The sequence below is a fragment of the Heloderma suspectum genome, chromosome 1 (assembly GCF_057233095.1).
Source record: "Heloderma suspectum isolate Gila_16-S chromosome 1, 16-S_ref, whole genome shotgun sequence".
Taxonomy (NCBI): Eukaryota; Metazoa; Chordata; class Lepidosauria; order Squamata; family Helodermatidae; genus Heloderma; species Heloderma suspectum.
Genome location: NC_139458.1, coordinates 72,383,471 through 72,397,251, shown reverse-complemented (window position 1 = coordinate 72,397,251; position 13,781 = coordinate 72,383,471). Strand labels below are relative to the sequence as shown.

Below are 13,781 nucleotides of genomic sequence, written 5' to 3'. Positions count from 1 at the left end.
TCCCAAAAGAGGCAGTTTGCCTTCATTTATCTCATATCACTTATGAAACCATTCTCTACCACTTTATGAACAAAAAATGGATAATCTGATTTTTTAAAAATTATCAACAAAATACAATGTGTGAGTATGATCTAGAGGCAAGACTGATTTACAAAGGCAAAATGTGGATTTGTAATCTGCTTTTCTGGATCACAATTGACTGTTGCACTCCAGAGATCAGTGTATGCTTAGATGATCTCTTGTATGCTTGGGGTTCCTCATTCTTTAAAATGGAAGGAGTTGATTCATGTGTCAAAAGGAATGTGCATGGAAATATGACCCTCCACTGAAATGAATGGAGAAGCCATTCTGCATACAGGGAGCTTAATGCAAGCATCAGAGCTTGTGTGCTTGAAAGTAGTTATCAGATACGATAAAATTCAGTGTACACAGATGCAATTGTGCAGGTTTGATAGCTGTCAGGATATACTGGATAACTATTGAACCATCATTAACCTGCATGTGCAGACCCATCCATAGTTATCTGAAGTTGAGTAGATGAGTGCATAACTGAGAAACTGTAGTAAATCATGGATTTCTAAAGTAGATTTCTTATAGTAAACTGAATTGATGCAGTTGTGTGATTCTGATAAACTACATTTCATCCCATTAGGAAGATTCAAACTGTAGTTTGTTTACTATTATTGTCAAATTGGACTAAAGAAGGAGGAGATCAAACAAAATTCCTTTGAAGATGATGGACACTTTAGAAATGAGTTAGAACTAATAAATGGTAATAATTACATTTCCGGTTTGTTTTCCTTTAGGACAAAGCATATGATATATTTGTGACAGAAGAAAACTGGTAAACTTTTCCCTCCTATTTTTCTATTTATTCTGGTGACTTTGCAGTTTGATCTTTACTTCGTCTGCTTTTTTAAATATTTGAGAGAATTCGTTTACAGCTTTCTGAAATGGCTTAAAAAGGAACAAATAAGTAGCTTGATCCATTCCCAGCCCTGTGTACCCAGGAAGGGATTTCTCATAGAGGTTTAATTCATCTTCCTTTTCTGGTCTTTGGCTAGGTGTGCATGTAGTGTTGAAGCTCTGTCTGTCTGTCTGTCTGTCTCTGTCTCTGTCTCTGTCTCTGTGTGTGTGTGTGTGTGTGTGTGTGTGTGTATGAGGGGAGTGGAAGGCTACACAGGCTCAACCTCAGATGTTTTAAGGTACAGCTGAAACAACTATTTCAACAATTTTGAAATAGTTATGTCAAAACAACAATTTTGGAAAATTTCAATTTTTTCATTTGACTTTTGAATGCAAATTTTTGAATTTGAAATTTGAACTCAGGTTTGAATGTAACATTTTATTTCCACATTCAAAGTGCTTTAGTTTCGTTGCTAGCTTTTCTTTTTCTTTGTTAACTTTGGCAATCATCAAATATGAAATATCATAGGGTTATATCCAATGTTACTCTAGTGGAAAAATTACAAGAATTGGTGTTGTTCCACTAGCAGTTGAACAAGAGTTATCAGAATTAGCACAGGTAGCACAAACAACATCGAGTCTACTAAAGTCGTGCTGAATTGTGCAAGCCTTGGACAGTGATTTGCGGGACAACTTGTGCGACAGCTTGCACAATGCCTAATTATGCATTGCATTACAAATTATGCAGTGGCTTGTACAAAAGCTTGGACAAGTGGAATCAAGCATACTGGATTTGACACCACTTGTGCAAAGATATAAACAGTGTCTCTGCAAGCGGAAGATTTGTGCTAGTGGAATGACACTTTATGGGTCACCTGTAAAAAGTTATTTATCAAATGGTGACAAATACTGTTACATGTCAGCTGTCAAATACTATTAAACATAAACTGCCGAAAACAGACACTGGAGTCAAATATCTAATATGGAAAGGTACAGGCATACAATATAGAATATCCAGCAAATCCAGTAAATAATGTGACGCACATTAGGAGAGTATTCAATATCAAAACTCTCATAGGATAATTCTGATAAGAACTTTTGGGAGAAAATTTATTTGAGCTCTGTTCCGAATAACTAAGGGGAGAGGAAGCACAACACATTTGCACTTCCTCTCTCCTATCTATCTGTCTTTTAAAAAACTATTTTAAGGGCACAATCCTATGCAGGTTTAGACAGAAAAAAAGTTTAGACAGAAAAAAGTATAGCTGGCTGGGGAATGCGGGGAGTTACAGGACTTTTTTTCTGTCTAAAAACCTGCATTTATTTATTTATTTCATTTCTATACCACCCAATAGCCAAAGTTCTCTGGACGGTTCACAAAAATTAAAACCCAAAAGCACAGGACAAAACAATATAAAATATAAAAACATTAAAACCACGATATAACAATACAACCAGAATAAATCCTAGCAGCAATGCAGAGATTTAAAATACATATTTAAAACACCAAAGCTAAAAGACTAGGAAGCTAAAATGCTAAAATGCCTGGGAGAATAAAAAGGTCTTCACCTGGTGCACGAAGGAATACAACATAGGTGCCAGGCTAACCTTTCTAGGGAGCTCATTCCACAGCCAGGGTGCCGCAGCAGAAAAGGCCCTCTTCCTGGTAGCCATCCGCCTCACTTCCTTTGGCAGGGGCTCATGGAGAAGGACCGCTGAGGATGATCATAGGGTCCAGGCAGGCACATATGGGAGGATGCAATCCTTCAGATAACCTGGTGCAGATCACATAGGATTGCGCCCTAAATTATTGTTGCTGCTTTTCAATTCTTTTAATGTGTTTTATCATTGCTTCTATTTTATTTGTTTTTATTATGTATGTTGCTGTGAAAGGTTCAGCTATAGGGTGACTCATAAATGGAATTCATAAACAACAACAACAGCTTGTTTAGAATGACTGAAGCTATCCTGAGCCACCCATCCCCTAAATTCTATGATGTAGCGTTACATAATGACTTCCATTACAACCCGCGGCACGTTGTAACAAGGATATATAACAAATACTGCATAATATTAGTACAGCACTTCTGATTTACAAAATATTTTACAACCTGTTTGCTCTCAGCCTTATAACAGACTTGTAGGTAGGTCACCCTGATTCATGTTTCACAGATGTGGAACTGGGATGGAGAAATAGGGAGTTGCTATGATTCAGTGTTTGAGGTGAATATTGAAGCCAGATCTCTTTATTATTTACTATTTTTTGTGATATTTCTATACCACTAAGTGTAATAAAATTCCCGAGCAGTTCACATATAAATATTAAAATCACATTTAAAATACAATATTAAAAACAACATTAAAAGCAATTCCAATTAGAATCATAGAATCATAGAATAGTACAGTCTACATAGAACTTGGGATTCAGTGGCATGAAATAGCTCAAGATTCCATGTGACAGTCATGATTTCGTCACTCTCCAATCACTTTTTCAACACTCGGCCTCTGGCACTGCAGCGTCAGTCTTTTGGATTCTATTCAGTTTTGCTTATGGAGATACTTGTCACCTGAATCTCTACAGTTCCTTTTACTGAACCTGTAAGCATGGCTGCTGGCTAGCTACGTTGTAGTTATATAATATGATGGCTTCTGCAAATGTCATAGAATCATAGAATAGTAGGGTTGGAAGGGGCCTATAAGACCATCGAGTCCAACCCCTTGCTCAATGCAGGAATCCAAGTCAGAGCATCCCCGACAGATGGCTGTCCAGCCTCGTCTTGAATGCCTCCAGTACGGGAGAGCCCACCACCTCCCTAGGTAATTGGTTCCATTGTCTTAGTGCTTTAACAGTCAGGAAGTTTCTCCTGATGTTCAGCCGGAATCTGGCTTCCTGTCACTTGAGCCCATTATTCCGTGTCCTGCACTCTGAGAAGATCAAGAAAAGATCCTGGCCTTCCTCTCTGTGGCAAGTACTTGAAGAGCGCTATCATATCTCCCCTCAGTCTTCTCTTCTCAAGGCTAAACATGCCCAGTTCTTTCAGTCTCTCCTCATAGGGCTTTGTTTCCAGTCCCCTGATTATCTTTGTTGCCCTCCTCTGAACCCTCTCCAGCTTGTCTGCATCCTTCTTAAAGTGTGGTGCCCAGAACTGCACACAGTACTCCAGATGAGGCATAAGCAGTGCTGACTAGAGGGGAACTAGGACTTCCCAGAATTTGGAAGCTATGCTTCTATTAATGCAGCCCAAAAGAGCATTGGCCTTTTTTGCAGCCACATCCCATTGTTGGCTCATATTCAGCTTGTGATCGACAACTATTCCAAGATCCTTCTTGCTTGTAGTGTTGTTCAGCCACGTATCCCCCATCTTGTAACTGAGCATTTGATTTCTTTTTCCTAGGTGCAGAACTTGGCATTTATCCCTATTAAATATCATTCTGTTGTTTTCTGACCAGCACTCCAGCCTATCAAGGTCACTTTGAATTTTGTTTCTGTCTTCCAAGGTATTAGCTATCCTGCCCAATTTTGTGTCATCTGCAGATCTGATCAGCATTCCCTGCACCTCCTCACCCAAGTCATTAATAAAAATGTTGAAGAGCACTGGGCCCTGGACTGAGCTCTGCGGTACCCCACTCATTACTTCTCCCTAGTTTGAGAAGATCTCATTGTAAGCACCCTTTGAGTCCAGTCCTGTAGCCAGCTGTGGATCCACCGGATTGTTGTTTCATCTAGCCCACTTTTAGCTAGTTTACTGATCAGGATATCATGAGGCACTTTGTCAAAAGCTTTGCTGAAGTCGAGGTATATTATTTCCACAGCATTCCCACAGTCCACAGGGGAGGTGACCTGATCAAAAAATGAGATCAGATTCATCTGGCAGAATTTGTTCTTGACAAATCCATGTTGGCTTTGAGAAATCACTGCATTGTTTTCAAGGTGCTTGCAGATGTATTGCTTTATCATCTGCTCCAGAATTACCTCCTTTTTGCCCTTTTTGAAGATAGGGACAACATTTAGGGATGGTGGAGAAATCTGCCACGGACTCCAATGAGGCTGGATTCCAAAGAATCCCTGGAGTCCGTGGCAAACGGTCTACAGTGGCCGCCCCCGAAATCCCCCCCAGGATGGAACCTACCTGATGGCGGTTGGTCCGGGTCGCTGTCTTCATTCTGCTGCCGGGCTGTGGAACAAAATGGTGTCCGGCATAGGGGATGCCATTTGCGTCCCTCCCGTTGGCCATGATTGGCTATGTAAATATTTACGTAGACTATCACAGCAAAGATCAGGGATGCAAATGGCATAGGGGATGCCATTTGCATCCCTGCCATTGGCCGTGATTGGCTACGTAAATATTTACGTAGCCAATCACGGCCAACGGCAGGGACGCAAATGGTGTCCCCTACGCTGGACGCCATTTGCGTCTGCAGACTGGCCACAGCCGGAAGTCCGACCATGGCCGGAACTGGCTGGCGGCTCTGTGGACTCCCTCGGAGTGGAACCCGCCATGGAGGATTCTGGGGGGAGTACCGGATTGCCGCCCCCCGCATGCGGATGCCCCGGACTGGAATCGGGTAAGTACTTCGTACACCCGTAACAACATTAGCCCTCCTCCAATCATCTGGCACTTCACCTGTCCTCTATGATTTCTCAAAGATCATAGACAGTGGTTCTGAGAGCTCTTCTGCCAGTTCCTTAATTACTCTAGGATGCAGTTCATCTGGCCCTGGAGATTTGAATAGGGATGTCAGAGAATTCTGCCATGGATCTCAGTGAGGCCGAATGCCAGTGCCTTCGGCCCCCCGAAATCTGTGGCAGAACGAAGCCCCCCGCCCCCCCCACGAAATGGACCCAGAACGGACCACCTACCTGCTGCCGTCCGCACTGACTTGAGAATGGCGGCCGCGTCTGCATCTGCCATTCACTTCTTCCATATAGCCGTGATAGGCTACGTAAATACTGCGTCTGCCAATTGCGTCCCTGTGGAAGCCGTGATAGGCTACGTAAGTATTTATGTAGCCTATCACGGCTTAAGTAAGGGAATGCAAATGGCGGGGGCTACGGCAGCCGCCATTTGCGTTCCCTTTTTTTTGCCGTTTTAGCCTATGTAAATATTTACGTAGGCTATTATGGCAAAAAAAAAAAAAGGGAACGCAAATGGCCTAGCGGTCGCCATTTGCATTCCTTTTTTTTTTTGGCCGTAATGGCCTACATAAATATTTACGTAGGCTAAGACGGCAAAAAAAAAGGGAATGCAAATGGCGGCCGCCGTTGCCGCCACCATTTGCATTCGCTTTTTTTTTTTGCTGTGATAGGCTATGTAAATCTTTACGTAGCCTATCATGACAAAATACAGGGATACAAATGGTGGCAGCTGCCATTTGTGTCCCTGCAGGCTGCCCAGCGGCCGGATGTCCAGCTGCAGGTGACCCCAGCCGGCGGCTCCGCGGAATCTCTGCTGAGCGGAGCCAGCCAGAGAGAATTTTGGGGGGAGGACGGAGCGCCTCCGCCCCACTGCGAAAAGGTAAGTGACTTTCGTACATCCCTAGATTTGAACTCATTCAAAATAATTAGGTGTTCCTTGACCATATGCCTATCGATCTCAAGCGGCAATCCTGCCCCTTCAGCCTGTACTTCGCCTTTGCCAGGGGGCTCAGATAGAACCTCTTTGGGGAGAAGACTGAGCCAAAGTAGGAATTGAGTACTTTTGCCTTTTCCTTGTCATCTGTTATCATTTTGCCATCCTTATTTAATAGTTGAACCACCATTTCTTTCCTCTGTCTTTCACTATGAACGCAGCTGAAGAAAGCTTTTTTGTTGCTTTTAGCATCCCTTGCTAACCTCAGCTCATTCTCAGCTTTAGCCTTCCTGATCCATCCCTGCAATTCTAGGGATGTACGAAAGTGACTTACCTTTCGTGGATTATGTTTGTGGGGGGGGGAGGCGTTCTGTCCCTCCCCCCGGAATCCTGGATGGGGGGGAGGTGATCCATTCCTCCCCCCTGGAATCCTCGATGGCTGGCTGTGCTCCGCGGCAGCTCAGCGGAGCAGCTGGCCAGGCCCAGCCCAGCCCAGAGCTGCCTGCAGCTGGATTTCCGGCCACAGAGGGCTCTGGGGAAAAAAACCAACAAACCGCATAGGCAAATGGCGGCGGCTACGGCCGCTGCCATTTGTGTTCCTTATTTTTGGCCATCTGAATCTACGTAAATATTTATGTAGACTATGATGGCGAAAATAAAGGGGAACGCAAATAGCGTAGCGGGTGCTATTTGCATCCCTTTTTGATTCACCATTTTAGCCTACGTAAATCTTTACGCAGGCTGAAATGGCACATCAAATAGGGACGCAAATAGCGCCCGCTACGCTATTTGCGTTCCCCTTTATTTTCGCCGTCATAGTCTTCGGAAATATTTACGTAGACTAAGACGGCCAAAAATAAGGAACGCAAATGGTAACAAAATGGTAACATAGTAAGCAAATGGTAACAAAAATGTACGTGGTTTTTTTTTTAAACCCACCCAGCCATGATAGGCTACGTAAAGATTTACATAGCCTATCACGTCTTTTTTTTTTTTTTTAAACAAGACTGGAAATGGCGGTGGCGGCAGCCGGTCGGAAGACCAGCCGCCACAGCTGCTGCCGCCGGAGCCACTGCCAGAGCCGCCACCGCCCGGAAGATCCACCCCAGGTAAGTCTCATCCCGGGGGGGATCCGCAGGGTGGCGGGGAGTGGCAGGCCATTCCGCCACGGAGTTTGGGGGGCCGAATGCACTGCCATTCGGCCTCACCGAGATCTGTGGCGGAATTCTTTGACATCCCTATGCAATTCTGTGTTACCTGCCTGTAACCTTTGTTGCTTGGCCTCCCTTCCACTTCCTGTATGTGTCCTTTTGTTTTCAGGTCATCTCTAAGCTTTTTGTGAAGCCACATTGGCTTCTTCTGTTGTCTTCCACCTTTTTTTCTTGTTGGAATTGTTTGTAATTGTGCCTTGAGAATTTCCTTTTCTAAAAACTCCCACCCATCTTGGACTCCTTTTCTTGTTAGAGTCACTTGCCATGGGACCTTCCTGATAATTGTTCTGAGTTTATTAAAATCAGCTTTCCTAAAATCCAGGGTACATGTTTGGTTACACTTGGCTTTTGCTTCCTTTAGAACCAACAACTCAAGTATAATGTGGTCTCTTTTCCCCTGAGTTCCCATAACTGCTACTTTATCCACTAAGTCATCTCTGTTGGTTAGGATCAAGTCAAGGATAGCCGATCCTCTAGTTCCTTCCTCTACTTTCTGTAGGAGGAAATTATCAGCAACACAAGTCAGGAATCTCTTGGAGGGGCATGTTTCGCAAAATTTGTCTCCCAACAAATATTGGGGAAATTGAAGTCCCCCATTACTACTACATCATGCTTCCTTGAAACCATGGCCAATCTCCTTGATTGGGTGGCTGGTAGTAGACTCCAACGACCATGTTCCTTTTATTCTTTGCTCCATTTATTTTAACCCAGATGCTCTCGATGGGGCTGCCAAGCTCATCCTCCTGTATTTCTGTGCAGAGATAAGTATTTTTAACATATAGTGCAACCCCACCTCCCTTTCTGTTCCTCCTGTTCTTTTTGAGAATTACAATAAAAACAATACAAGGAGCAGTAAGATGGAGCAGCATGATAAATTAATTACAGCCTAGGGAAACAAGTTAACCTGTGTGTTTCCAGAGGCATTTAAAAGATGCCACATTTTCTGTGTCCTGAACTGCATGAGGGAGGGTTTTCCAAAGTGTGGGTCCCACTACAGAGAAGGCCCGCCGTCGGGGTATTGCATGGCAGCATTCCATTGGTTTTTCAAAGACCAGCAAGGCCTCTTCTGATGATTGTAAAGGTTGCCTGGGTATGTATAAGGGAAGGTTGCCTGCTAGGTGTCCTGGTCCCAAGTTGGTTTTGGTTCTATATGACAATCACATAACCTTATATGTGGCTCGGTAGCTAATATCTCTGAAATCAAACACCAGAGTTTAAATGTAATGTTATATGAGCGGATGCCTGCTTATGCAGCAGAGCTTCACCTTACTCCCCTACCCCCTGCAGCCCCCCTCACCCCCCCAAATCATCTCTGGAGGTTCCCCCAACCCTCTGTAGCAGATTGGCAGTGCTTGTGGGCTGCAGGGAGAAGGGGAAATCTATTCCACCAGCAGTTTCCATTCCTCTGGCAGATGGCCAGCAATGGATTCAACCCCAAATATCTACCCATTACATTGCACTAGCATTTGCATGGGGTCACTTATTTTACAAGCTGCCCTCTATATTCTTGGAATCAAAAGGTGAAATATAAATATTTTCAGTCGAAACTATTATGTTATTATTTTCATATGTTCAAATTTACAAAATATGTTCCTGTACAATCCATTTGAATTGACTCACTTAATAATGCTTATATAATGTGCATAGAGTTGCTCAGATTTATGATATGAATCTTTGTGATCTAGGCAGAAGGACCTAGATATACGTTTGGGATTTGATCTATGTCCAGAGGAGCAGGATTTCATCTATAAGCGCAAGAGATATGTTGCTGCTGCTTTGAAAAATGTTCTTCAGCTAGAAGAAGATCTGCAGGATGATGAGGTATGGCCTCCAGAAGAACGTAAGAAGGCAGAGAAAGTGGTGCTGATGAGTGCAGATATATGCATGTACACATGCATTCATGTGCAATTTAGGGCGCAATCCTAACTAGATAGGCGGCCGCCTCCAAACTCGGAGGCAACTGCCTATCCAAAGCAAGGCGGGAGAGGCACGGGTGGGATCCCTCCGTGCCTCTCCTGCCTTGCTCTTTTTTGCTAGATAGCCATTTTCAGCTGTCTAGTGGTGGTGGTGGGGCGACCAGGAGAGGAAGCTGCCGTACGACACATAGAATGTGTCGTGAGCGCAGCTCTCCTCTCCCCACCCTGGAACGCCCCCCCTGAATGCCCCTTTTCAGTCACTTCGCGCTCCTCTTCCGAGTATGCAGGACGGGGCTTCTCTGCATTGTCTCGGAGGAAGCGCGGATGAGGGAAGAAGTCAATTTTCTGGGAACCGACCTCGGAGCTGGTCGGTTCCCACAAATGAGCATATCCTCTAGACAGCGTCTAGTGGCCATAGGATTGCTCCCGTATGCTCTTAAGCTGAGGACTGGAAGATCAAACTCCTGAACCTCCCCGGGAGCAATTAGGGTCCTCACACACAATTTTACATTCAAATATGTGAACCTGACTTCAGCTTGACCCCACAAAGCTTGCCCTACCATTAGGCAGAGTGAGACCTGGTTGCCTCAGACAGCTGATTTGGGGAAGAAGATTTTTCAGAAGAATTTTTGGGAACAACTTCTTGGAAGGACAGTGAACTGTTAGCTTTAAATTTTATTTTTATTGTATTTTTACTCACAGGGAAACGTGGTTGTGGGCTTTTCTGTCTCTGTACCCAGGTTTGGGTACTATGCCCCTTGACTTGGGATGGGAGATACCATTTGCTGTTCCATCTCAGGCAGCAAAATGTTTTGGGTTGGCCCTGTATGTATTACATCTCTGCGATTCAAATCTGAAAAACTTAGAAATCTTTCTTATACCTCTGAGATGGGGCCTGTACTTAACATATGTAGCCAGGATATGGTTGATAAAATATATTTATTTGTCTTTCTGAGTCTGATTGCCTCCACTCCCCCGAACCAGCTAACAAAACAGGTAGTTATTTATTCAAAATATTTATAACCTGCTTCTCAACCTTAGTTCCTGAGGTGGGTTAGAACAACATTTTAAAATCCACACAAGAAATAAAGCCAATAAAATTAAAGCCACATTAGGAAAGCAGCAGAAAAACAATCAAGAGAGCAAAAGCTGTAGTATCAAACAGCTATAAAAACACAACAGCAGCAGCATACACGCAATGTTTAAAAAGTATCAGATCCAATAATGAAATGCTGAAAAGATCCTAGACTTCTATTAAAAGCTTGAATATATGCTAGTGCTTTTAACTGGCATTTAGAGGCCATCAAAGAAGGAGCTGAGCAAATGGATGGATAGAAGAAGGGCATTTCACAGTCGAGGTGCCAGAAACAAGAAGGCTCTGTTTATGTTGTTGTGGGAGCACTCTGAACAGGGCCTCTGATGAACTTAATTGTTGGGTGGTTTGGCTGGGAGTGGGTCTCAGGCCATTTGGGGCTTTGTCGGTGAACACCAGCATTTTGAATTATGCCTGGAAACTGGAAGCCAGTGAATTTCTTTTAAGAACTGGCAAGATGTGTGTCTGCGTGTCCCCCATTGTTGATATCGCTCAGCAATCTTGCTACTGTGTTCTGAATGAATTGCAGTTTCCAAAGAGCTTCCAAAGGTTGCAATAATTGAATGGCAAGCTATCCAAATAAAGGTAGAGCTCTGAAGATGGTTCAATAATTTGTGCGGTATAGTAAGATCACATGGAGAATCCCAAAAGTGAGGCAACCCTTTTCTTGGAATGTGTGAATACTTAGTCCTGAATTGAATGCCTTTGTTTGTTCAGATTCCAGTAGTGGCTGCGATGACAACAGCAGGTGGAGTGAGATCCATGATAGCTATGTATGGTAGTCTATTAGCTCTCCAGAAGCTGAATCTCTTAGACTGTATTTCATACATCACTGGTTTATCTGGCACAACATGGTAAGGAGAACATACTTAAATCTATAAGGAGGACATTGGCACCAGGAGAAGCTTTTTCTCTAAGCCTCGTTGCTGGGGTTGGGTTGGGGATTCTTGTCAGGCTCATGACTGGGGAGGGAAGTGTGAACCCCACCCCACCCCACACACACGCTCTGTGGTCCAGATGAAAATCATCCTCCATGTCTCTGATTTATGCCCTTTTATGTAAGAATTTGTTTAAAGTGTTGTACCCCTCAACTTCAGGTGCCCTTTTCTGCATTAACACAATTAATTAATTAATTAATCTTAATGATTTATAATTTATGTATTAGTTAATTTATTAATGGAGTGCAATTGCTTTCAACATGATTAGGAAAATATAAATAACAAACTGAGTCTGCAGTTCTAGGAGAAGGAAGCATGCATGTATGGGAAACAGTGCTGGATGCTGAGAGCAAATTGAAATGAAATACGATGTGTAAGGATGTCAGAGAATTCCGCCATGGATCTCAGTGAGGCAGAATGCCAATGCATTTGGCCCCCCGAAATCCATGGCAGAACGAAGCCCCTGCCCCCCCAACCCACAAAAGGTGCGCGAAACGGAGCACTTACCTGCTGCCGTCTGCCCTGCGGCTGCCATTCGCTCCTTCATCACAGCCGTGATAGGCTACGTAAGTATTTACATAGCCTATCACGGCAAGCCAACCCCCCCCAACAGAGTACGCAAATGGCGGCGGTTACAGCGGCCGCCATTTGCATTCCCTATTTTTAGTTGTTTTGGCCTACGTAAATATTTTTCTAGGCTATTACGGCGAAAAAAAGGGGGACACAAATAGCGTAGTGGGCGCCATTTGCATTCCTTTTTTCCCACCGTTTTAGCCTACGTAAATATTTACGTAAGCTATTACAGCGAAAAAAAAAGGAACGCAAATAGCGCCCACTATGCTATTTGCGTTCCCCTTTTTTCGCCATAATAGCCTACGTAAATATTTACATAGGCTAAAACGGCTAAACATAGGGAACGCAAATGGCGGCCGCCATAGCCGCCGCCATTTGCGTACGCTGAGTTGTTGTTTTTTTTTTGGCTTGCTGTGATAGGCTACGTAAATACTTATGTAGCCTATCATGGCAGCTTCGCTGGATGCAAATGGCGGCCACTACAGTGGCCGCCATTTGCGTCCGCAGTAGCCTGTCTGCAGCCGGAACTCCAGCTGTGGACGGCCCTGGCCGGCGGCTCCACGGAGCTGGCCCAGGGAGGATTCCGGGGGGAGGGACAGAGCACCTCCCCCCCACCGCGAATCCAAGCTGCGAAAAGGTAAGTGACTTTCGTACATCCCTAACGATGTGAATGTGACAGGTTCGCTAATAGGACCACTGACAGCCTTTATGATTTTTTTTTTTTAATACCAAGGGAACATCATACATCTCTTAAGAACCTTTAGCAACTTTCAAATGTGTTAAGAGTCAGAGGTGGGATTCTCTCTCTCTCTCTCTCTCTCTCTCTCTCAACTTTAATTGAAGTTTATAAACTCCTTTGAGCCAAGCAGAGATTTCTAAAGAAAGCTGGCTTCTTTTATCTGAAAGTGTTGCAGAAACTTATTCTGTAAAGCGGTGTGGAGAATTTTACCCCTCCCCTCCCCTTTTGCTTCCCTGGATATTTGAACAGGTGTAGATGCATGGAGAAACTCTCCTGACTACTTGGCAGGACATACCTGCTCATGAAGTGATTGCATGAACATGGTGATAAGGGGCCGATCTACATTGCTCCCACCATTGCCATGAATTCGGTGTCCCGTCGGGTTAAATGCTCTCGCATTAAAACGTGATTATTCACACTCACCCATTTTCCCCACTGCAGTGCTTCCTCGAATGCATGAGCTCGGTTCACACTCGAGTGCTGTGCTGTTTTCCTGCGCGTGCTTGTCTGATCTCGGATGCTAAGCGGGGTCGGCCCTGGTCAGTAGTTGGATGGGCGACCGCCTGGGAATCAGGCTTCCTGCACTGAGCAGCGGGTTGTTCTGTCCCTTCAAATGAGATTAAGTTTTACCCCCTCCTATCCCCTGCTCCAGAGGTTTTTTTTTAAATTAAGGCATTATCCTCACAGAATCGGGGCTTCTCCGCAATGTTTCTTTTTCTAATTCAGGCATGATCTTTGAAGATTTGAAGTTGTGAAGCAATTTGAAGATCATGCCTGAATTAGGAAAAAAAAACATTGCGGAGAAGCTCTGATTCTGCAAAGATAAGCCGACCCC

General features: G+C 44.1%; 1 protein-coding gene across 1 annotated transcript in view; it reads left to right on the top strand.

Moving 5' to 3' along the window:
• The window catches only part of LOC146357391 (cytosolic phospholipase A2 epsilon-like), a 75,206-nt gene that overhangs the window by 41,845 nt on the left and 19,580 nt on the right, over positions 1–13,781 (top strand). The window contains exons 11-13 of the mRNA XM_084847194.1: positions 807–844; positions 9,373–9,508; positions 11,414–11,550. Of these exons, the coding sequence (XP_084703320.1) occupies positions 807–844; positions 9,373–9,508; positions 11,414–11,550 (311 nt within the window). The remainder of the gene's footprint in view (positions 1–806; positions 845–9,372; positions 9,509–11,413; positions 11,551–13,781) is intronic.